General features: G+C 39.5%; 1 protein-coding gene across 1 annotated transcript in view; it reads left to right on the forward strand.

Moving 5' to 3' along the window:
* DOCK11 (dedicator of cytokinesis 11) overlaps positions 1–23,931 on the forward strand; it is a 200,737-nt gene that overhangs the window by 99,898 nt on the left and 76,908 nt on the right. The window contains exons 20-30 of the mRNA XM_030807271.1: positions 355–478; positions 4,553–4,674; positions 5,152–5,238; positions 6,256–6,345; positions 12,330–12,448; positions 15,158–15,227; positions 15,316–15,441; positions 16,363–16,434; positions 17,371–17,517; positions 21,793–21,876; positions 22,702–22,813. Coding sequence (XP_030663131.1) covers positions 355–478; positions 4,553–4,674; positions 5,152–5,238; positions 6,256–6,345; positions 12,330–12,448; positions 15,158–15,227; positions 15,316–15,441; positions 16,363–16,434; positions 17,371–17,517; positions 21,793–21,876; positions 22,702–22,813 — 1,153 coding nt within the window. The remainder of the gene's footprint in view (positions 1–354; positions 479–4,552; positions 4,675–5,151; positions 5,239–6,255; positions 6,346–12,329; positions 12,449–15,157; positions 15,228–15,315; positions 15,442–16,362; positions 16,435–17,370; positions 17,518–21,792; positions 21,877–22,701; positions 22,814–23,931) is intronic.

Here is a 23,931-nt window from a genome sequence, read left to right on the forward strand (position 1 = left end):
TTTAAATGGGTTGCATTCATTGATGCAGACTGAGTTGCATAGTATCCCTGGGCTATGATGATGTGGTTTTGACTTAGTGTTTTAGAAAATTCTGCTGCAAAATTGAATCCAGGAGAATCCATTGTATTCTCCAGCAAAAGTAATAAATCAACTCTCACAACTCAGAATATTGCTGTCAAATTGAAACTGACCAGAAAAGCATTTGGAATATATTTAAATGACACCTACTATTTGGCCACTTGGCCAGCCCTTTAGGAAGTATTTTTGAAGCAGTATGGTGAAACTGAACTAATATGTCTGACAGTTTCAGCTTGAGAAAACAAAGTTCCATGTGTAATTTTGCTTTCATTTCAGATTAAAATTGAGCTTCCCATTCACCTACATCAAAAACATCATTTGCTTTTCACTTTTTATCATGTAAGTTGTGAAATTAACACAAAGGGAACAACCAAAAAGCAAGACACAGTTGAAACTCCAGGTATGTGTTCTCTTTAAATGTCTCTCTCTACAGTTATCTGAAATGGAATTGTCCAGGATATAACCTCTTTTCACTAAGCTATAGACCACTTCTCCCCTTGACCAAAAACCACTGTATTAGTTCATTTTCATGATGCTGATAAAGACGTACCTGAGACTGGGAAGAAAAAGAGGTTTAATTGAACCTTACACTTCCACATGGCTGAGGAGGCCTCAGAATCATAGCAAGAGGTGAAAGGCACTTCTTGGCAGCGGCAAGAGAAAAATGAGGAAGAAGCAAAAGTAGAAACCCCTGATAAACCCACCAGATCTCGTGAGACTTATTCATTATCACGAGAATAGCACGGGAAAGACCGGCCCCCAAGATTCAATTACCTCCCCCTGGGTCCCTCCTACAACACGTGGGAATTCTGGGAGATACAATTCACATTGAGATTTGGGTTGGGACACAGCCAAACCATATCAAGCACATTTCTAATTTTAAAAGTTCATTGGTAAAATACATATATGTTCATTTTAGTATCATTTCTACCAAATATCATTGTCCATATGCTTGCCAATGTGCTTAGACTACTATAAGCAACATAAAGTAATATTGCTATTCTCAAAAAGAAACACATATTGCGATACAGTATTTTGTTATTTCTTTTATGTAGAATTGCTCAGCAACCAGAATTTTCCAGTTCTGCTCACTGAGGAAGAGGGAAGTGAGCCCCGAGCCAGGGACATCTGTGAGCCAGAGGGAGGTTGGGGGCTGACTAGTTCTAATGAGAAGATAACTGATTTAACAAACTTGAATAAGCTTCAGCAGTGAAGCTCTCATCATGGGCCCATTCAGCAAGGCTTTAGGTAAACCAATGGGTAGCACCCTTAGCAGAAATAGAAGGCCTTGTGAACATAGCTTGTATCACAAGCACTTTATGAACATCAGCATGTCCTAAGATTCAGATCCCGGCTAGTCTGTATTATTCATTCATTCATTCATTCAGCAAATATTTCTGCATACAGGTTGAGCATCCCAAATCCCCAAGTTCAGGATGCTCCAAAATTGGAAACTTTTTGAGCACTGACAAGATCTTCAAAGGAAATGCTTATTGGAACATTTCATATTTTGGATTTTTGGATTTGAGATATCAACTGGTATTATGCAAATATTCTGAAAAACCCTGAAAAAATCAGAAATTTGAAACACTTCTGTTCCTAAAAATTTCAGATAAGGGATACTCAAACTGTATTATGTACAAGATATTGCAGTAGGCACTTTGGAGAATACAGTGGAGAATCAAACACAGATCTCATCTTCAGTGAGGATATGATCTAGTAAGGGAAATGAGTCCTGCGTAAACAATTATAATACAAGATAGAAAGTGGTGTTTAAGAAAGTAGTGCTACGTGAACTCAGAAGAGCGAGTTATTCAGCTGGTGGAGAGACGAGTGGCTGGGAGTCAGAGAAGGCTTCTAGGAGAGGGTGTTTGAGTGAGGCCTTAAAGGGTTGGGTGGGGTTTGATAATGCAACGGTGGCAGGAATGTAGGGGATTATGGGGTGAAGGAACAGCTTGTACAGAGGCAGAGTATCAAGAGGCATGGACAGGAAACCACAAGTAGTTCACTAAGCCTGGAGCACAGGGTGCTAGGAGGGGGATCATAGGATGTCAGGTTGAACAGGAGGCGTCAGATTTTGGAAAGCCTTGAATACCAGACTATAGATTTTATTTTATTCTATCACCACAGTGGAACTATTGGAGGGTTTTAAACATTAGAGCAGTTTTTCAGGAAAACCAACCAGGCAGCAGTATAATGGGCAAGGCAAGTAGTAGCAGGAAGAGGAAACAAGGAACACCAGTTAGAGGGTTATTTCAAAGGTCCAGGAAAGGAAGAGGCCACACTATGGCAGTAGCGGGGGCAGAGAGAAAGGGAAGTGCAGAAGAAGAACATATTGGACCTGGCAAGTGATTGGCTATTACAGAGATGATTTAGTTAGCAACGAAGTTTCAAAACCGGGTGATTGGAAAGCAGGTATTGCCAATAGCAAAACTGTGCGTAGGGATGGCAGGTTTGGGACAACATCAGTTGAGTTTTAGGTGCTAGTGAGACATTGGAGTGATACCCAGCAGGCAGCAGGACTGAATAGGAGGGAGTTCCCTTTGCGGGTAGTGTGGATATGTTCTTTATCCCCATAGAAATTGCAGTTAGTTCAGGGTAGGGGCTTTGAGGATTGAGAAGAAAACTAGCAGAACGACGAGAACCCATGACCGTGTGTACATCCTGAAAGCTAAATTACTGATTCGTTATCCAAATCCTAGACAGAAGTGGACAAGATGCTCGGTGGAGCATGAAACGGTTATTCCGTGTGCCACTCAACACTTTGAACTGTGCATTCTTTAAGTGGCTTCCCACCTTTGAGCCAGATGGTGTGCTTGACATTGTACCTTTACAGCTTCCAAGTGCTCTCTGTGAGTTTTGAATAGGGGACATGCTTGGTCGTGCTCTGATTCATTTACAGTACAAAAATGTTGCCTAAGCAATCCTACAGAGACAGAAAGTACACTATCGGTTGCCAGGGGCTGGGAGAAGAGGGAAATGGGGAGTGACTTCTAAGGGCTATGGGATTTATTTTGGGGGTGATGAAAAGTTCTGGAATTAAGTGGTGGTCATGGAGATACAACTTTGCAAATATACTAAAAACCGCTATATGTACACTTTAAATAGATGAATTGTATGGTATATCTGAATGAGGTCTCAATAAAAAATTCTATTTAAAAATGTTGCTTAAGAACAAGAAATAGATTTTCCTATTTTCTGGGCTGGAAATCTTTTCTCATTTGTCAAATTTTTAGTTTAACTACTTTGACAGAGTCATTTCTAATGGTTCTTCTGCTCATGTTACTTTCCTCTACTTTTTATAAAAGAAAAGGTCTGGGTAAACCATTTCTGTAGTTGAACTAGTAAAGATGCCCGTCAGGCACATTTCGGAGTCTGAGAAAGCCATTTAGTCTACTTAGAGAAGCAATGTTTTAGTCTCCTTTTAAGAATTAAAGCATTTGCCAAATTAAACACATAAATGAAAACATTCTAACCAGATTTGTGTTGACTTCTGTGTTCACAGTATCACACACACACACACACACACACGCACACACAGTCACACAAAGAATTTTAAAGAATCAGAAAGCAGTGGCTTTAAAAAATGTTCTCCAGCCAATACCCTCTCATATGCCAAAACTCAGTCCAGAGCAAGCATTTTTACAGCTGAGTTATAAACACTTGAATCACAGAGTAATTTCTATAATGGAAATACTGACACCACTCAACTTGAGCAACACAGATGGCTAGAACATGATGAGTTTTCTAATTGAAAGCCAAAAGGCTCTTTTGGGGAGAACTGTTAAGAAATGTAGAGATTGGGGAAAATCTCTTGATGGATTCAAGTCATAAACACTATTTCCTGCCTGCATTCTCCTACCTACACCTACATCTCTTCCTTCTGTAATCAGGACAACTCTGCCTAACTAAATGACTTATGCCTACCGCCTTGTATAAATACGGAGTGTAGCCGTGACTTTGTGACCTTAATTTTCCGTAGTTCCTTACCCTAGGGTTGTCATAAGAAATTTTGGAACATGTGACTGTTATCTGAAAAGTCTCAGCCGTGAGACTCTGCACTCTTAGTCTAAGAATGGATGAGAACTATCTGAGCCTTTTAAAAATAAATCTACCAAAACTATTTCCCAAAGCATAAAGATAATGGTATTGATGCGCTTTTAAAGTTTTAAAATGTTTTCATATAATCTCACTCTGGTTTCTCAATAATTCTTGTAGATGGAAAGGCCATGTTGCTGTTCCCATTTTTATGGTCAAAGAAATAGAGTACATAACTTGTTAGTGGCCAGGCTGGGATTCAGAGTCGATCCAAGCCCATTGTTCCTTCCCCAGTACTCAGTTGCCCAGCACCTGAACTCCCACATACAGATCCCTGGAGACATCACCACCCTGCCCTGCCCCCTAGCAGTCAGCCATTTGTGTAGCTGATTGCATTTGATATTTCATTTCTCACGGTTTGTTATTATCTTGGCAGTTGGGTTTGCCTGGGTACCTTTGCTGAAAGATGGTAGAATCATCACATTTGAGCAGCAGCTGCCAGTTTCCGCCAATCTTCCCCCAGGCTACTTGAATCTGAATGATGCAGAATCAAGAAGGGTAGGAAAATACTGCATTTGTTGAAGTAATCATGATTAAATGTGCAAAAAATAGAATTCTGTTGGTCTCGATTGTTTAGTACAATGTTACTCAAAGTGGGATCTGAGGGCCGGTGCGGGTCCACAACAAAGGTAAACATGTAATATGCATGTTTAGAATTTATAGCAGTTTGACAAAGTAATTTTATGTCTGTTGATTTTAATAATTTTTTTAGTGGGGCTCAGATTTTGTGCATAATTTTAAAAAATTATTTAAGTAATTCATTTTATCATAATTTATAAAAATAGTCTGCAAAGGATTGGAAATGTAAAATGATTTATGATACATTTATTCTAAAGGCAGGCTATTTTCTCCAGTAATCTCTTGGTATGAAATTAATACATTCATTTCTGAAAAAAATGTTTAAATGCATAGAGGTATTATATGTTGTTCATCTATCCATTATTATGTTATAGAAACTCAATTTTCTGTTCACAGCAATGTAACGTGGATATTAAATGGGTAGATGGTGCAAAGCCTTTGTTGAAGATTAAAAGCCACTTAGAATCTACCATTTACACTCAAGTAAGTTGCATTGTTTGAATTTTGTCAATTTTTATACTTGAGTTTGTTTGATTAAAATAGACCACATTTGATTCCTACAGCCTTAGAGAATATGTGACCTGCAAGATTTTCTCATTAGTAATAACATCTGGCCAGGTGCAGTGGCTCATGCCTGTAATCTCAGTACTTTGGGAGGCTAAGGCAGGAGGATTGCTTGAGCTCAGGAGTTCAAAGCTGCAGTGAACTATGATTGCGCCACTGCACTCTTGCCTGGAAGACAGAGTAAGACTCTGTCTCTTAAAAAAAAAAAAGTCATTCTATCTCAAATATTATAGTTCCTCTCAAATTACACGATCTTTTTATTCTCATTAACTGATTTGAGCCTCACAGAACTCTGAAAGGAATGTGGAAGCCATCATCTCCATTTTATAGGTGAGGAAACTGAGGCTCAGGCAGGTTAGGTGACTTACCCAAGGTCACAGAGTAGTAATCAGGGGAATCAGGTCAAAACACACATTTCATTATTCTAGTTCCTGATGTAGTCCATGCTGTCTACAAAATCAGTGTATATGAATTCCACATAGAACAGTTGGACTCCCTTGCCAGTGAAGTGCCATGGTAAATTTGGGTACTGAATGCCTGAGACTATTGTTCTGGTAACTTCCTGCTGCTATCTTTTCTTTATCAGTTCACATCTTTATTATTTATTTATCTGTATCTTTTTCAGTTCATACCTTTATTCCTGCTTATTTCATTAAAATGGAGAAGCAGCCCAACTTCATAGAACACACTAGTCAAAGTCGGAATCAAATGAATGTTTAGCTAGTTGGGCATAAATGGTGGCCTACCCCGTGTGCTTATATACATGCCAGATTTACCTGGTTTTGCTGCTTTGTATAGTGGTCAAGAGCTGCTGAGCCTGGGCATTAGAATACCGGATAAATAGGTCTGCAAGATACAGGAGGAGGGAGAGGTAGAGAGCTTGCATTTGAGGATAATGAATCAAATTTCATATGGCTGTTTCCATCTGTGTTCCAGGATCTGCATGTGCACAAATTCTTCCATCATTGCCAACTGATTCAGTCGGGCTCGAAAGAAGTTCCAGGGGAGCTTATTAAATATTTAAAGGTAAATGAACAGCAGTTTTCTGCGAAAGGTTTGTTTTTCATGTCTTTCTGTTGCCACATTTTGGTGTGGAAAAAAAAAGCAAACAGTTTAAAATATTTTTGGCTGTATTTCCTCAAGAGAATACTTTCTATGATGTATTTTTCCATCATGTGGCTATTTAGAAGCAGACAGCAGAGTGGCGACATTAGGAAGAAAATGTAATAGCCATAATGCAGCATCGTATTTTTGAAACTCTCATGAAAATGTTTATTTCAGGTCCATAAATTGATTTTTCAGGGCCTTTCTCTTCCTGCTGACCGCCCAATAAAGGTGGAGGATGCTGTGGGGGAAAGGGCCAGGAGGAATGGAATCACTTTGACTTGGAATGAAATGTGAAATGGTTCTTGTGTCCATGGGTGATAGACTAACAAAGGGGCTAGCTAATGAAAGACACATATTTTATGCATGTTGGCATATTGTATCTTACCACATGTCTAGAGGACCTAACACTTGGTTTTTTCCCTGTGTGCTAGGACTACAGTGCATATCATAATTTGCCTGACAGTGGCTCTCTTCTTTTAATTGTTCCTTTAGTAAGATAGCTATAGCAAGTCTGAGGAAATATTATTTTAAATGAAACATCTTTAGGATTTACCTTTGGACATACGCTATTACTTAATGATATACTCAGGAAACAAAAATGTTCATTTCTTTCAGAGAGGTAGTATGAGATGAGATCAGAAATATAGGTTCTGGAATCATAAACTGAGCTTGTATCCCACATGTCACTTACTAGCTCTGTAACTGACCATGACCAAGTTACTTCTCTGAGCCTTTGTTTCTTCATCTGTCATGTGAGGATAACAGTAGTGCCCATCTTGTAGGGTGGTTGTGAGACTTAAATGAGATAATGGAGCTGGGCATGGTGCCTCACGCCTGTAATCCCAGCACTTTGGGAGGCCGAGGCAGGGAGATTGCTCGAGCTCAGGAGTTCAAGACCAGCCTGACCATCGTGGCGAAACCCCTTCTCTACAAAGAATACAAAAATCAGCCAGATGTGGTGGTGGGCGCCTGTAATCCCAGCTACTCAGGAGGCTGAGGCAGGAGAATCGCTTGAACCTGGGAGGCGGAGGTTGCAGTGAGCTGAGATTGTGCCAGCCTGGGTGACAGAGCGAGATTCTGGTTTGTTTTCTTTTCTTTTTTTTTTTTTTAAAAAAAAAAAAAGGAAAAAGAAAAAGATTAGGGCATCTGCAGGATAGTAATCGTTCATGCCACACTTATTTCTTTAGTGCTTCCTATGGGCCAGGCATCATTCTAAGCATTGGAAATTTAAGTGGAGAAAACAAATAATATCCCTATTGTCAAAGAGCTTACATGTTGAGACAGACAATAAACACATAAGTGAATAAATATATACGTCATCTCATATGGTAATAACTGTTATAAAGAAAACCAGCACAATGAAGGGGAGCAGGGATTTACAAGGGGTCCCTGTTTTAAAGCGGCCAGAGAAAATCTCTCTAGTAAAGGCACATTTGAACAGAGACCTAAAGGAAATGAGAGTGCCAGCCACGTGGATTTCTCAGGGAGAGCTGGGAACAGCAAGTACGAAGGCCCCGAGGAGCTTGGCTTGGTGTGTTTGGGGAACAGCAAGAATCCCAGTGTGGCTGGGGACACAGAGTGATAGGACATTACCTCAGGGAGGTTGCTGGGAGCTTGTCGAGTAAGGCTTCATAAACCATGGCGAGGAGTTTGAATTTACTCCGAGTGAGATAGGAAGCCTTATGGAGCTTTGGACAGAAGTGTGACATGATGTGACTTTAGTTTTTAAAGTGTCATTCTGCTTACCGTATAGAAAACACACTGTTGGAAGAGTAGAAGGGAGACAGTCAATAAGTGGTGGCTATATGGCTATATGTTCTTAACTATCATTAAGACGTATAATAGGCCAGGTGCAATGGCTCATGCCTGTAATCCCAGCACTTTGGGAGGCCCAGGCAGGCAGATTGCTTGAGCCCAGGAGTTCGAGACCAGCCTGATCAACATGGTGAAACCCATCTCTATAAAAAAATACAAAAATTAGCCGGGCATAGTGGCACATGCCTGTAATCTCAGCTACTTAGGAGGCTGAGGTGGGAGGATCATTTGAGCCTGGGAGGTTGAGTTTCCAGTAAACTGTGATCATGCCACTGTATTCCAGCCTGGGCCACAGAGTGAGACCCTGTCTCAAAAAAAAAAAAAAAAAAAAAAAAAAAAGAAAAAAGTATGATAATCATCTAACTTTTAAATCCTTTCCTCAGGTAAATATCTAGGACTTCAGTATGTATGAATGCTTTGTTAAGGTGTGTTCTTCACATGGGAAAGTTTTATAAAAGTTTTAATTAAGTGGAATGGAAAAGAACATCATTTTCATATATACGGGTATTCTTAGAAAAGTGCTCATATTTGTTTTTTTGAAGATGTGGAATTTCTGGTATTTATGTGACCTACGCTCTCCCTCTAGTGGTAGTCAATGAAATACCATGTGATTTCAGAAATAGCCAAGCTCCTCTATATAACCTTAGTGCTGAAAAGGATTCTAAAGACTTTTTTTTCTTTTTTTTTTTTTTGAGACGGAGTCTCACTCTGTCGCCCAGGCTGGAGTGCAGTGGCACAATCTCAGCTCACTGCAATCTCCGCCTCCTGGGTTAAAGTGATTCTCCTGCCTCAGCCTCCCAAGTAGCTGGTACTACAGGCGCCCGCCACCATGCCCAGCTAATTTTTTTTTTTTTTGTATTTTTTAGTAGAGATGGGGTTCCGCCATGTTGGCCAGGCTGGTCTTGAACTCCTCACCTCAGGTGATCCGCCCACCTGGGCCTCCTAAAGTGCTGGCATTACAGGTGTGAGCCACCATGCCCGGCCAAGACTTTTTTTTTTTTTTAACAGATGAGAAGCTGGGGCCCAAGTAGAGGTGACTTGCCTGTAGTCATTCAACTGGTTAGTAGCAGAACTGGGGTGAGACTATGACGAGTCCCATGTTCTTTCTACCACACCTTGCTATCTCTTGTTCTTATAAATGACATTGTTTCAAGAATTCATTTACCATCCACTTGTTGAGCTCTTGTTATATATTTAGTATTTTCCTAGCTCTTTGAGGCTTACAGAGAAGAATAATTTAGGGTTATTGTCCATAGGGGAACTTACAGTCTAACTGAAGAGACAGGACATACATAAGTTAAATGGCATTCTGTCAATAATACAATTAATAGTTCAAAGCAATATATGATTAAATGTCCAGTATGTGATAAAGGGCACAAGTGCTGAGGGTTCGGTGAACTGAGGAACTACTGTAGACTAGAGGGCTCCTGTCTTTTTTTTGGAGACAGAGTCTCACTCTGTTGCCCAGGCTGGAGTGCAATGGTACGAACTCAGCTCACTGCAACCTCTGCCTCCCAGGTTCAAGCTATTCTCCTGCCTCAGCCTCCCGAGTAGCTGGAACTACAGGCATGCACCACCATGCCTGGCTAATTTTTGTATTTTTAGTAGAGACAGGGTTTCACCATGTTGGCCAGGCTGGTCTCGAACTCCTGAGCTCAAGTAATCTGCCTACCTCAGCCTCCCAAAGTGCTGGGATTACAGGTGTGAGCTGCCGCGCCCAGCCTACTTTCTTATTTTATTCATGTATTCAGTAAGTCACCAAATATTTTTGACCATGTACTATGGGCCAGACATTGTTCTGGATGCTGTGAATCGAATGGGGAACAGTTTAGACAGCATACCTTTTCTAGTTGTGGTAGAGAGATTATAAGCAAGTGCCATGAAGAAAAGAGCAGGTTAATGAGATCCAACATGACCAGGAGTATATTCTACATAGAGTTGTCGGGGAAGGCCTATTGGGGGAAATAGCATTTCAAGCTGAAAGGATGAGAGGAAGACAACCTTAGGGGGTAAAGTCATGTAAAAGGATAACAGAATATCACAGTAGGTGTAAACACCTTACATCAGCATATTCGAAGGACAGAAAAATAAAAGACCATGTAGCTATAGTACAGTGTGCATTGTGAGGGGAGGATGGCAAGTGACAGGTTTGGAGGGACAGGCCGGTTATGTCGTAGGCATGGAAGCTTATGATAGCTGTTTGTTCGTGGTAGTTTGTTTTGTTTTGTTTTGTTTTTTAACAACAGAAAGATGGCAGTCTAATTTGCATTTCAAAAAAAACACTCTGGCTGTCATGTTGAGAATAAATTACAGAGGACTGCTACTGGTAGCAGGGAGTGCCCATCTCTCTTTCCTACTTGGCACTATTCTATTTATCATTTACCCTTTCTCATCTCTGAGGCCTTACTAGACATTCCTTACCCACTTGCACACTCAGTTGCTTCTTTGTGCATTTTGTATATTCCATGATATTGCAATTATTTAGTTCCATGTGTTCATCTCCTGCACACTGTGAACTACTTGATGGTAGAAACCATGGCCTTTATTTGTTTGGGTTTACTTTTGTTTTTGGTGTGCTTGGCTATTGGAAGTTCATTTGTTTGCCCTTTGTCGAATGAGAAAATGAATGGTTTCCCTGAAGTGGGGATTTGTACTTGCCTTGAAAGAGTAGCCAGGATTTGGCTAAAAACGATGAACAGACACAAAGGTAGGAAAGTATATGATGTATTCAAGAACAGTGAAGAAACCAGAGATACCAGTTTGGCCTTGTAGAGAACAATGATGATTGTTTAGGCTGAAAATGCCAGTTAGGTCTGAAATAACTTGGTCTTGATACTCTAGGCCAGGATTTCTCAATCTTCGCACTATTGACATTTTGAGGTAGAATAATTCTTTGTCCGTGAGGGTCTGTGTGTGCGTTGTAGGATGTTTAGCAGCATTGCTGGCCTCTGACCACTAGATGTCAGTATCACTCCCTGGTTGTGACCACCAAAACTGTTTCCAGACATTGCCAAATCTGTCGGGGACAAAATGGCCCCTGGTTGAGAACCACTGCCATAGGCTATGGGGAGACATCGAAAAAATCTTGGCAGGAGGTGGTCTAATGTAACGAGTATTTGAGGAAGATTAATTTAGAAATGAGAGTTGGATGTATTGAGAGTAAAGAGAAATTGTACAGAGACCTGCTAAAAAGAAAATGATTTATACTATTTTGGTTATCGATTAGAGGGTCTTGAAGACAGATTGTGGCAAAAATCAGGGAATCTGGGAAAGAGAATTTATGAGTTTTTTAAGTACAGAGACTTGATTTATCCACCTCTCTATTTCCCCTAGCACTACACATTGAATTGATATAGAAAGATGCTCAGCGAGGTTTGTTTCCTTTTTTGTTGTTTTTTTTTTTTTTGGTTAGTTGGTTGAGTGAGTGAATGTGGAGAGAAGGGAAGAAAGAAGAAAGAAATTGAACAACTTTCACTGTTTGTATTATTTCTCTGTATATATGATCACGTTTCTTCTTTTTGATGTTTGTAATGCACTTATCATTGGAGACAGAGTGTTAGCACTTTGAAGGAAATGTATTGTGAGATTCTTAGACTGCAAAAGTGCTTCCGTTTTGTAGTGGTGATGGTGTACAGCCAATTACATATAGAACCACTCTTTACTGAATTCCACCTGTCACCAGATTAACTGATGCCCACATTCCCCTGCAAAACATACAGAATACCTGGGGGTTAGTAGATGCATCTCCAGTATCATCTCCAAACATGTCTATTCCTCCCCACTGCCCCAGGCAATTGAGTGTTGGTTTACCAGGAGTCAGTTGTCAATTTTCCAAAAACTGTTTATCCAAATTATACTTAATACCTTTAGTAAAGTATTTAATATTAAATAACAAAATCTGAGTGCCAAATAGAGGTGTGGATTAAGTAATTAACAAAAAAGCCCCCTATCCTATGGAAAGCTTACTTTTAATTGAGCTTATACGCTAGTTAATGTATTTCTCATTACTTAATTTTTTTGGTGTTTCACATTTGCAAATTTTATCATATTTCTGTTTGTTTTCATAACTAATAACGACTTAATTTTAGTGTTTGCATGCCATGGAGATCCAAGTCATGATACAGTTTCTACCTGTAATTCTTATGCAACTCTTCCGAGTTCTCACAAATATGACCCATGAAGATGACGTACCTATCAACTGCACCATGTGAGTTTTGATGTTATAATACAAAGATGCTATTTATTTGAGATCTTTCTTATTTTTTAATGGAGGTATTCATTACTATAAACTTCCCTCTTAGAACTGCTGTTGCATCCCATAGGTTTTGGTATGTTGTGTTTTCATTGTCATTTGTCTCAAGATATTTTAAATTTTCCCTTTTCTTTTTTGACTCAGGAACATGTTTAATTTCCACCTATTTTGAATTTTCCACGGTTTCTCCTGTGATTGTTTTCTAGTTTCATTCCATTGTGGTTGGAAACAACACTTGATATGATTTCAGTCTTATAATTCTTAAGGCTTGTTGTGTGGCCTAACATACGTGGTCTGTCCTGGAGACTATTCTGTGTGCTCATGAAAAGAATGGATATTCTGTTGCTGTTGGATGGAATGTTCTGTATATGTCTGTTAGGTCTATTTGGTCTAAGTGTAGTTCAAGTCCAATGTTTCCTTATTACTTTTCTGTCTGGTTATGTCCATTGTTGAAAGTAGGGCATTGAAGTCCTCTATTTTTATATTGCAATATATTTCTCCTTTCATGTTCGTTAATATTTGCTTTATGTATTTAAGAAGATAAATATATAAGTTCCAATTGAACTTTCTCCAATTATGTAAATGTTCTACATTTGTGTTGTTCAATATAGGCGCCACCAGCCACATGTGGCTATTGAGACTTCAACTGCGGCTGGTTCAGCTGAGGAACAGAATTTTATTTTATTTTATTTATTTTTTTTGAGACAGAGTTTCACTCTTCTTGCCCCGGCTGGAGTGCAATGGCTCACTGCAACCTTCGCCTCCCGGGTTCAAGCCATTCTTCTGCCTCAGCTTCCCGAGTAGCTGGGATTACAGGCGCCCGCCATCACGCCGGGCTAATTTTGTATTTTTAGTAGAGATGGGGTTTCACCATGTTGGTCAGGCTGGTCTCAAACTCCTGATCTCAGGCGATCCACCCGCCTCGGCCTCCCAAAGTGCTGGGATTACAGGCGTGAGCCACCGTGTCCTGCAGGAACTGAATTTTTAATTGTGTTTAATTTTAATTTTAATCAATTTAAATAGACACAGGTGACTAGGGATGCATATTTAACAGAATGTGGCCCCAAGCCATCAATTTTTACTTGAAAGAATAAGGAAGTATTATTTTTATGTGAAAACAAACAAGGATATATTGTAGAGTAGAATGCAAAATGCACCTGAATTTTGAAATCAAAACAGGGTGTTTAAATTGTGGGCTGAGTGCCGGAAGTTTCTGGCTTTGCTGCCTCTGCTGTTGCCACAACCTCTTCCAGCAGGCCTCACACCACAGCCACACACCGTTTGCGTGCATCGCTGCTGTTGGGGATAGTGTGGTTGAAAATGGAAGAAACTGTAGGCCAGTGGTTTTCAAAACATGGTTCCCATACCAGTAGCATCAATATTGCCCGGGAACTTAGTAAAATTGTTAATCATTGAGCTTCACTCCAGACCTACAAAATCAGAAACTCTGGGAGAGGGGCTGAGCAATCTACTAAAAGGGCCCGCCAGGTGCTTCTGATATATGCTAAACTTTGAGGACACTGCTAGTCTCTTACCCCCAATTATAGTTCATATCATTACACCTGCCCCGGCTCTCCCTTCCTTTTCCCCCTGATGACATGCTTTTCATTGCGTCTTTCTTCCTTTCCTTTCCTTCTCCTTTCCTTTCCTTCTCCTTTCCTTTCCTTTTCTTTCCTTTCCTTTTCCCTTTCCCTTTTCCTTTCCTTTCCTTCTTTTTTTTTCTTTTCTTTTTTTTTTTTAGGTGGAGTCTAGCTCTGTTGCCCAGGCTGGAGTGCAGTAGTGCGATCTTGGCTCACTGCAACCTCTGTCTCCCGGGGTTCAAGTGATTCTCCTGTCTCAGCCTCCCAAGTAGCTGGGATTACAGGCGCCCACCACCACACCCAGCTAATTTTTGTATTTTTAGTAGAGACAGTTTCAGTGTGTTGGCCAGGCTGGTCTCGAACTCGAACTCCTGACCTCATGATCCACCTGCCTTGGCCACACAAAGTGCTGGGATTACAAGCATGAGCCACCGCGCCTGGCCTTCATTTTTTTTTTTTTTTTTGAGACGGAGTCTCGCTCTGTTGCCCAGGCTGGAGTGCAGTGGCGCGATCTCAGCTCACTGCAAGCTCTGCCTCCTGGGTTCACGCAATTCTCCTGCCTCAGCCTCCCGAGTAGCTGGGACTACAGGCGCCCACCACCGTGCCTGGCTAATTTTTTGTATTTTTTGGTAGAGACGGGGTTTCACTGTGGTCTCGATCTTGTGACCTCGTGATACGCCTGCCTTGGCCTCCCAAAGTGCTGGGATTCTGCCTTCATTTTATCTTTCTATTCTCTTCCTTTTATTCTCACTAGAGGAGATCTCAATATTTACCTAATTTGAAGTCTTTTACTGGATAGTGGCTACCACCATGCTTCAGACACATACAGAGATTTAGAAACAGACGTAACATCTGGGTTGTCAAATTAAATATCCCTCTTTTGAACTAGGAAATATATTTTATAAGGCCCAAGCATGTTAGATGCTGAAATCTTTGTTATGCCTAAACTATCACCATTATATCTAATGCAATCATCTATTCAGGCAGTGTTAGATGTTTTTGGGGCTAGACATGATGATCTTAAGATCAAAATATGGTAATTCATTATAGCATGACATGCTGACTCTTGTGAATGTCGTTTCAGGGTTCTCTTACATATTGTATCAAAGTGCCATGAGGAAGGCTTGGATAGTTATTTAAGATCATTCATAAAGGTTTGTGGAGTAAAGTTTCTTTCTGAGCAATTTGTTTTATGTGACAATTTTGTCTTACAGTTCATTTTTTTTGTTTGTTTATTTGTAGTATAGCTTCCGACCTGAAAAACCGAGTGCTCCTCAGGCCCAGCTGATACATGAAACCCTGGCTACTACGATGATAGCAATATTGAAACAGTCTGCAGATTTTTTATCAATAAACAAATTGCTAAAGGTATGAACACAGGACACAACAAGGAACAAAAGTAGCCATAGACACTCTTTTTTTGATACCCTCCCGTTTCACTTCTATCTAGTCTTTCATCAGTTTCACATGTTACCCGTCCTGTCCCCACCACTTTGCCCATGCATCCTTTTCCTGAAGTTCTCCACAGAACCTTCTTCACCCCAACTACCCACCCCCTGCCCTCATTTAAATGTTTAAAAGAAAGAATTTTGGATCAGATAGACCTGAGTTAGAATCCTGTATCCATCACAAAATAGTTTTGTGACCTGGGGCCAGTTATTTAACATTTCTGAGCCTCCAAGTCCTCATTTCTAAAATATAAGTAAAGCATTTAACACATGGTTCCTGGCACATTGTAGACACTCAAGAAATGATAGCTCTTATTATTGTCATTATTTTTATTACTTCTTTTATTAATGGTAGAATTTCGAGTATCTTGGAGTATATCTGATTGCGGCTTCTCTCTACTCTTCAAATTACATGAGGTAGGCAAACATCTAGGCTACTTAGGCTGCACGAATGTCACATCAAGAGCAGGGTTGGGGCCCAAGCTAAGTGCAGGTGGTAATAAGATTCATTGTCTATAGAGCAAAGTGGTAACAAGATAAACTAGAAGTTAGTTTGCTCTTATTACCACGTGTGGGCAATTAGAAACAATTTTGGGGATAAAATACTCCCCAGTGGGACAAAGGTTCCCATCCGTCCTTTATATATTACCAGTCAACCCTGAAGTACAATAGTACCTTTTTGCTAAAACCATTTGCAGATATTCTGTGAGACTTCAATAGTGACTTGGGATCACTTGAAAATGTTAGTAAAATTCAAAGACAAGACCCATATTGATTTGTCAAACTTTGCTAAGCTTCAAAAATTTGGTACCGTTAAAGATTTTCTTTCTTTTTTTTTTAGTACTCATGGTTTTTCTTTGAAATAATTTCAAAGTCAATGGCCACATACTTGTTGGAAGAGAATAAGATTAAGGTAAGTAAATTAAGGTAAAGAATAACTTTCGATTGGCAAATGATAATTGTATATATAAGAATAATATTTGATGGAGACAAAAAAGGCTAATCTTACTCTCAGATAGCCATGCCATGCAAATCCTGTTTTATATTTAAAGCTCCTAGTGCTTGGCTCCTAGTGCTTGGCTTTTTCAATGTTGCTTACAAAAACAATGGATGTATTGCATAAATCTGAGGTCTCGCAGTTGATATGTTCTCACCCTCTAATCTGCAGAGACTTTTCCACATAGATTCTTTCCTATAATCATTTGCCATGTACATCTCATTACCTTTGAAGCTTTGCCTTTGTCTTATGGCTTAAAAATGTCTCTTGAGAAGACTTACTTGGTTAAATCAGACATAGCATTTGCCCGTGCATGTGGAGTGTTACAAACACTTTATGCACTAGATATGATCCTGGAATGTGATGTATACATTCTGTTGTAATTTTTAATTGTTTGAAAGGTATGAAAATATTTTCTTATTCATAGGAATCATAAAGCTAAGACTTGTGAAATTCAAAATATTTACCTTATACTGAATTATTTTTTATCAGAATTTTCATAGAATATGTTTACTGAAATTGAAGTGCATGCATACTTTGTGTGCCAGGAAAAAAGTAGAATGAAAACTGGGATGTGTCTGTAACTCAGAAGCATGATATTCCAAAGTTGGGACAGAACAACCCATTCTTGCTGATAACCTCAGTCAGGTAGATTATTAGAGATCCAGATAGTTCCTGTAATTATATAGAGTGAAGTACATCTTGAACTAGTGATGTCATTTTTAAGTTGGGAGAACAATTATACATCAGTTTTAAGATATATTTATTTGTAGAATGTGTTTGAAAGTAAAAATGGCAATTGATTTAGACCTTTTGGAAGTCTGACTTTTTTCTGTGCCTATTTCATTTCAGCTTCCCCGAGGCCAGAGATTTCCCGAGACGTATCATCATGTCTTACATTCACTGCTTCTTGCAATAATTCCCCATGTGACTATTCGGTATGCAGAGATTCCTGATGAGTCCAGAAATGTGAACTATAGTTTGGCTAGCTTCCTGAAGGTGAGTTAAAGGCAGCTAGAATGTGGTAAGGAACTCCTCTTCATTGATAGGAAGCCCAAGAAAAAAAATTAAGCACTTTCTAGAGACTTAGCTAGGTCTTCATAAGACTGTTGGAAAACTTAGGTTGCTTACAAACATTGGCTATTGTGAACAGTGCTGCAGCAAACATGGGAGTGCAGATATCTCTTTGATGCACTGATTTTCTTCCTTTCGGGTATACATCTAAGAGTAGAATGTTGGATCGTATGGTAGCTCTATTTTCAGTTATTTGAGAAACCTCCATAGAAGACATTGGCATTGGCTTGTGTTCTATGTGGCGATTCAAAAATGTGAGAGGCTGGCCAGGCACAGTAGCTCACACCTGTAATGCCAGCACTTTGGGAGGCCGAGGCGGGCAGATCACATGAGGTCAGGAGTTCGAGACCAGCCTGGCCAACATGGTGAAACCCCGTCTCTACCAAAAATACAAAAATCAGCTGGGTGTGGTGGCAGGCGCCTGTAATCCCAGCTACTTGGGAGGCTGAGGCAGGAGAATCCCTTGAACCCGGGAGGTGGAGGTTGCAGTGAGCCGAGGTCACACCACTGCACTCCAGCCTGGGCAATAGAGTGAGACTCCATCTCAAAACAAAACAAGAAAAGATGTGAGAAGCTATTTTAGTAGTCAAATTTAACTATATATACAAGATAAAGGTGGTAACAGTAATACCAGAAATACAAACAAATCTGTTCTTGATAGTGGTTGGACTAATTTACATTCCCACCAACAGGGAAGGAAGGTTCCCTTTTCTCCACATCCTCACCAACACTTGTTATTGCCTCTTTTGGATAAAAGCTGTATCTTTTAGCTTACCTGATCACAACAAATTTGTCCCCATCCCCCAATGAAATGACAAATAATTAAATCAGAGGACACGTACAGGTGGCCTAGTCAGAAGACAAGTGTTGCTTGTTGCACACAGTGTTTTTAAGCATAGTTTGAATGCTTATTTAAATGGGAGCACATACTTTCTAGGTTGCCACCGTCCCTACCACTCCTTATTACACCCTGAGCCTCCTCGTGCATTTAAATCGTTTCTCTGACCCCGTTGGCTTTTGACTTTGCAAGTTTTGGACTGAAGCAACCTGTTTGGTGATGTAACCACAGTGTACATCTTGCTAATACGTGTAAATGTAAATTGTTAGTGTTGATCAGTGAGGTTATTTTATTTGGGATATACCAGAAAAAAACTCTATTTATGAAAGACGGCAAACTTACCATTGTTAGGTTTTGTTATTGTCAGTATGTAAGGGGCAGTGCAAGAATGTAACTGTTTTTTCTTTCTTTTTTCTTGCTTTCTTTAATTTTTTTTTTTTTGTTTGAGACAGAGTCTCGCTGTGTCACCCAGGCTGGAGTGCACTGGTGCAATCTCGGCTCACTGCAACCTGTGCCTCTTGGGTTCAACTGATTCTCATGTCTCAGCCTCCCAAGTAGCTGAGATTACAGGCATGCATCACCATGCCCAGTATTTTTAGTAGAGACAGGGTTTTGCCATGTTGGCCTGGCTGGTCTCGAACTCCTGAGTTCAAGTGATCTGCCCTTCTTGGCCTGAATGTAACTGTGATAAAGTGGGTAACAACAATATTTGATGTGTGGCAGAGACAAGCATGGGTTGCAAATGCACCTAATTTTTACTTGCCTCTTTCCATTCTCCCTCTCTTCATTTCTCAAAGCTCTTCATTACTCTCAAAACTCTTCATATTAAGAACCCTGTGGGCAACAATTCATCCAAAGAGTTTTAGTTTCTAACATATCCTCGTTGTTAATTAAAAATTCACAACTAGGTTTCACATATCTTGAGTATGATTTTCTGACATAAGACTTCTCTTTGCCAGATTTACAATAAAGTTTTAACCCTATTACACAAGCCTTTTTTTGTATTAAAAAAACCAATATCCACATATCTTTTAAAAATAAACTACGAATTAGATTATCTGAAATGTAGAATATTAGTTTCTTCCATGGAGTTTAAAATTGAAGTTTACTATGTAAAGGGAACAGAACATTTTTGGTTTAGTAGCAATATTTACTTAATTCAACTCAGCAAACATTGGCTTGTCTTCTATGTGGCAATTCAAAGATGTGAGAGGCCGTGTTAGTAGTCAAATTTGAATATAGATACAAGATAAAGGTGATAACAGTAATACCAGAAATACAGACAAAATACTATAGAAAACCTAGAAAGGGAGAGAGAGATTATGACCAGGCAGCATGAAACAAGTAGCGTAGTGCAGAGTTCCCCAAGACAAGAGTTGAGCATGTTGCAGTTAGAAAGTTCCTGAGCAAAGATGAAATATGCATGTTCAAAAATTGTTTAGGGAAGAGTGAAAAGTCGTGTGATGAGTTTAGGATGTATGGAGAAAGAGCTGGAAAGGCCATCTGGTACCAATAACAGAAGACCTTGAATGTCAGGTTAAGGAATTTGGACTTTGATTCATATGCAATGGAGCAACACCAAATACTTCAGAGGATACTTTTCTTGCTGGTATGATAGATGAAGTGAGGAAGAGACCCGAGTCAGGGCGACCGATTAGAAAACCAATCGTCCACCTGGCACAATCCACTTATCTTTTAGGCTCAGCTCTTCCCTGGCCTTTCCATGCAGTGTTGATCACCCCTTCTGTTGTTCACCTGCCTTTTACATAGTTCTGCGGCACTTCTTATTGTGCACTATCTTTTCATTATTTGTCTTCACTATTAGACATGATTATGGACCATGACTTATTCCACTTTGTATTTCTCTACAATGTAATACATTGTCTCAAACATAGTAGATCCTCTAAATGTTTGTTGGATGGCTGGAATAAATAAACATGAGCCTCACTCAGATATCCAGATGAGAGGTGATGAGGGTCTGACCCTGGGCAGTGGCAGCAGAAGTGTAAAGGAGAGTATGAGATGCAAGATGCAGGTAGCTGGTTAATCAAATATTGAATTCTTCAGATTTCACAGAAATATTCTAGGCACTATGAAGGATATAAAGGAAAAGATCATTCTTACTGTCCAATCTAGGTGAGACGACAGGAAAATAGTCAGTAAAATACAAGCTAATACTGAATAAAGCGTTTAAAGGGATCCATGGACCAATGTAGTTAAGGAAGACAGGATTTCATGAGAACCTTAAAGAATGAACAAGATCAGATAGAAGTAGCGATAGAATTGCTAGGTGTGGCATGAGCCGAAGACCTAGAGGTGGGAATACACAGTGCATCTCAAGGGGATAATAAGTGAATGATGGCTGAGCATGCTGGTGCCCACCTTAGTCCCAGCTACTTGGGAGACAGGCAGGAGGATTGTTTGAGGCTGTAGTGTGCTATGACTGTGCTACTACACTCCAGCCTGAGTGACAGAGCAAGACTCTGCCTGTCTCTCTCTCTCTCTCTTTTTTTCTGTTTTGAGACAGAGTCAAAGAAAGTCAATGAGATCTATTGGCAAATGAAGCTGGACAAGTAAATTGGGACAAGATTGTGAGTGTTCTTGAATGGCAAGCTAAGGAATTTGAAATTGTATTAGAGACAGTAGGGAACTATTGGAAGCTTTGGGGCAGGAAAATGACATGATTAGGGCTAGGACTTAGAGGTTAATCTGGAAGCAGATGGATAGAGACATGAGAGACATGAAGACTGGGGAGGTTAACTGCAGTTTTTCAGTTGCAAGGTAGTGAGAGCCAATTAACTAGGAGAATGACAGCAGGCAAATATGAATAACTTGGGGCTGTCACAGAGAAGGGAGGTTTTATGCTTTGACTTCACTGAACACAAAAACCCTTTTGGTCTGAATTATTAATATTTACATAGGCAAGCCTCACTTTCATCAGCTAACAGACTACCTTACACTCCCTTTGGAAGTGGGAGTTGACCAAAATGAGGTCAACCCCCTTGGGCTTTGGGAGTTGACCAAAATGAGGAAGTGTAGCTGAATAGATTACAGATATGTATGTGTGTCTATGTATGTATGTGTGTATATGTATAGATAAATGTATATTTGTGTGTGTGGCTATATATACATCTTGTTCTGAAAACTGTATAATTGAGGCCCTTCAGTCCCAATTCCAGTGATGCCGCTTGCCCTTTATCTTTTTCTTTAAGGTCACCTGAAGCTCAGAAAGTTATCTATAAAAATAAAAATGTCTTTCTTTTTGTGTGGAACCAATTTTGAATTTTTAAAAGTTTACATTTTTAAAATTTAGACTTTTAGAATTACGTAACTAACCCTTAGTTTTATTTTGGTTTCTATAGCGCTGTTTGACACTAATGGATAGAGGATTTATTTTCAATTTAATAAATGACTATATATCTGGATTCAGCCCCAAAGATCCTAAGGTAAGTTATAAGGACATGATTGTAGTGGTTGTCAGACATCTGAGCATAAGACCAAAAGTGACATTTATTTTCTTCTAGGGGATTAGGAACTGTTGTTTTTATTTAGGTTCTTGGAGTATAGACATACTTAAAAGCAAGGAATACTGGATTGTGTTTTGGGGTCCCCAGGACCCCCCATGTGTTCAATAGCTCATTCTAAGGATTCACAGACTCAACATATAGTTGTATTGATGGCTAAGATTCATGAGCGTGACATAGTGAGGATACTCAGCTGAATTGAGAAAGGAAAAGACATCAAACGGGGTGGGTAGCAATCCACACACAGCCTTTCTGAGCTCTTTCCCTCCTGTGAAAGGTCTCGCAGAGCACAGCCTCCTTCTAGCAGTGAAAATGCACTTGTAAGTGTGCAATATTTCTGTTCAAGGAAGCCTGTTTAAAACTCAGAGTTGAGGGTTTTTATTGGGGGCTGATTATGTGTTGGAGGCTGGTCAAAATTCCAGACTCTCAGAAAGGAAAGCAAAGCAGGTGTTCACTATAAATCACATTGTTTGTACAAATAGTCTAAGCAGGCTGACACAGAAGGTGCAACTTATCATGTAGGGAACATTTCAAAATTTCATTTTTTAGATGCCAGCCAACAAGCAGGCCTTTTAAAGGATAGCAGTCTCTGACCTGCTATGTTAACTCTTTCCTGCACAGGTCGCATCTCAAGGTATGCTTAGAATACTAAGCACTTCCATTGTGAAAAATAATGCGCTGTATTAAATTCTTGAAATAGCAAATGCCTACTAAATATGAGCTAATGTATCATTTCTTTCCATTTAGGTTCTGGCTGAATACAAGTTTGACTTTCTGCAAACAATTTGCAATCACGAACATTACATTCCTTTGAACTTGCCAATGGCATTTGCAAAACCTAAACTGCAGCGGGTTCAAGGCATGTATTTGCATTTTCCATCATTTGAGTTTGTTTTTTTCCATGTTTTGCTAGCGCTAGTGTAGTATAATGTTTTCTAGTTGAACCAGTCCACTTGAAGGTAATTTCAGAATTGTTACTATCTGAAGTTCATTAATGTTTTTCTGCATTTCCTTCATAATATCAGTAATAATGTTCATAGTGTGAAGAAATCAGGTGTGTTAATAGATTGCTGCTTAAACACAGATGTCAGATACTGGTGAAATTACTTTCTGTAGTAGTGTTTGGGATCTTGTATAAGATTAAATTAAGAAAAAGACATATAAATGCATTTCTCCTCAAAGCATCAAAAAATGTAGAGTAAAATGGTAACATGTTTGTGCTAAATTTATGAAATGCCTTCAGTTATCTCCATTGCTAGTTTTATTGAATGCTTTGTTGTATAGCACTATTCTTATGTTACTATGTTTTTTATTTGTCCCTTTTCTTTTCATATATTAATTAGATTTTTTTTCATTTGCGGTGGACCGTTTGACTTCAGTAGGTAGGTTTAACTCGGTTCACTCTAAATTAGCTTGCTGTTTTAAAAAACAATTGATTTGATGAATTGCTAAGATGGATGGGGGCTTTGTTTGCTTTTCAAATCCTCCCTAGCCAAAATGAGGCTTTAGTTAAAGTACCCAGAAAATCTAGGAGGCAGTGTGTTTGTTTAGTTTTAAAATAAAATTGAGTGTTGCTAGAGAAATCAACTTTAAAATATCTTCCCTCAAAACACAAGTTCCTGCTGCAAGCCAGCATAGAGGCCATGGATGGGGAACTGGAAGTTACTTGTTTTTTGTTTTTGTTTTTGTTTTTGTGTGTGTGGGTGTGTGTGTGTGTCTCCTCTCTCGGGCTTGCCTCTTTCAGATGCTGTTTAGTGACACCTTGGCCACAATTTTGCAGGTGTAGATGAAAGCATCTGATGGGATTTATTCAAATCACCAAAGTAACAAATTGGTTACCATTTGTAAAATCTACTCAGATAACACCACCTTTGTTAGTCAGTCCTGGCCCTTGTGCGTAGAAGGTGATAGGGATTCACAAAAGAGCATGACCAATGCAGGAAGAAAATAATCTGCCTTGGTCTGTACAGAAGTATC

This window comes from Nomascus leucogenys, chromosome X (genome assembly GCF_006542625.1).
Source record: "Nomascus leucogenys isolate Asia chromosome X, Asia_NLE_v1, whole genome shotgun sequence".
NCBI lineage: Eukaryota > Metazoa > Chordata > Mammalia > Primates > Hylobatidae > Nomascus > Nomascus leucogenys.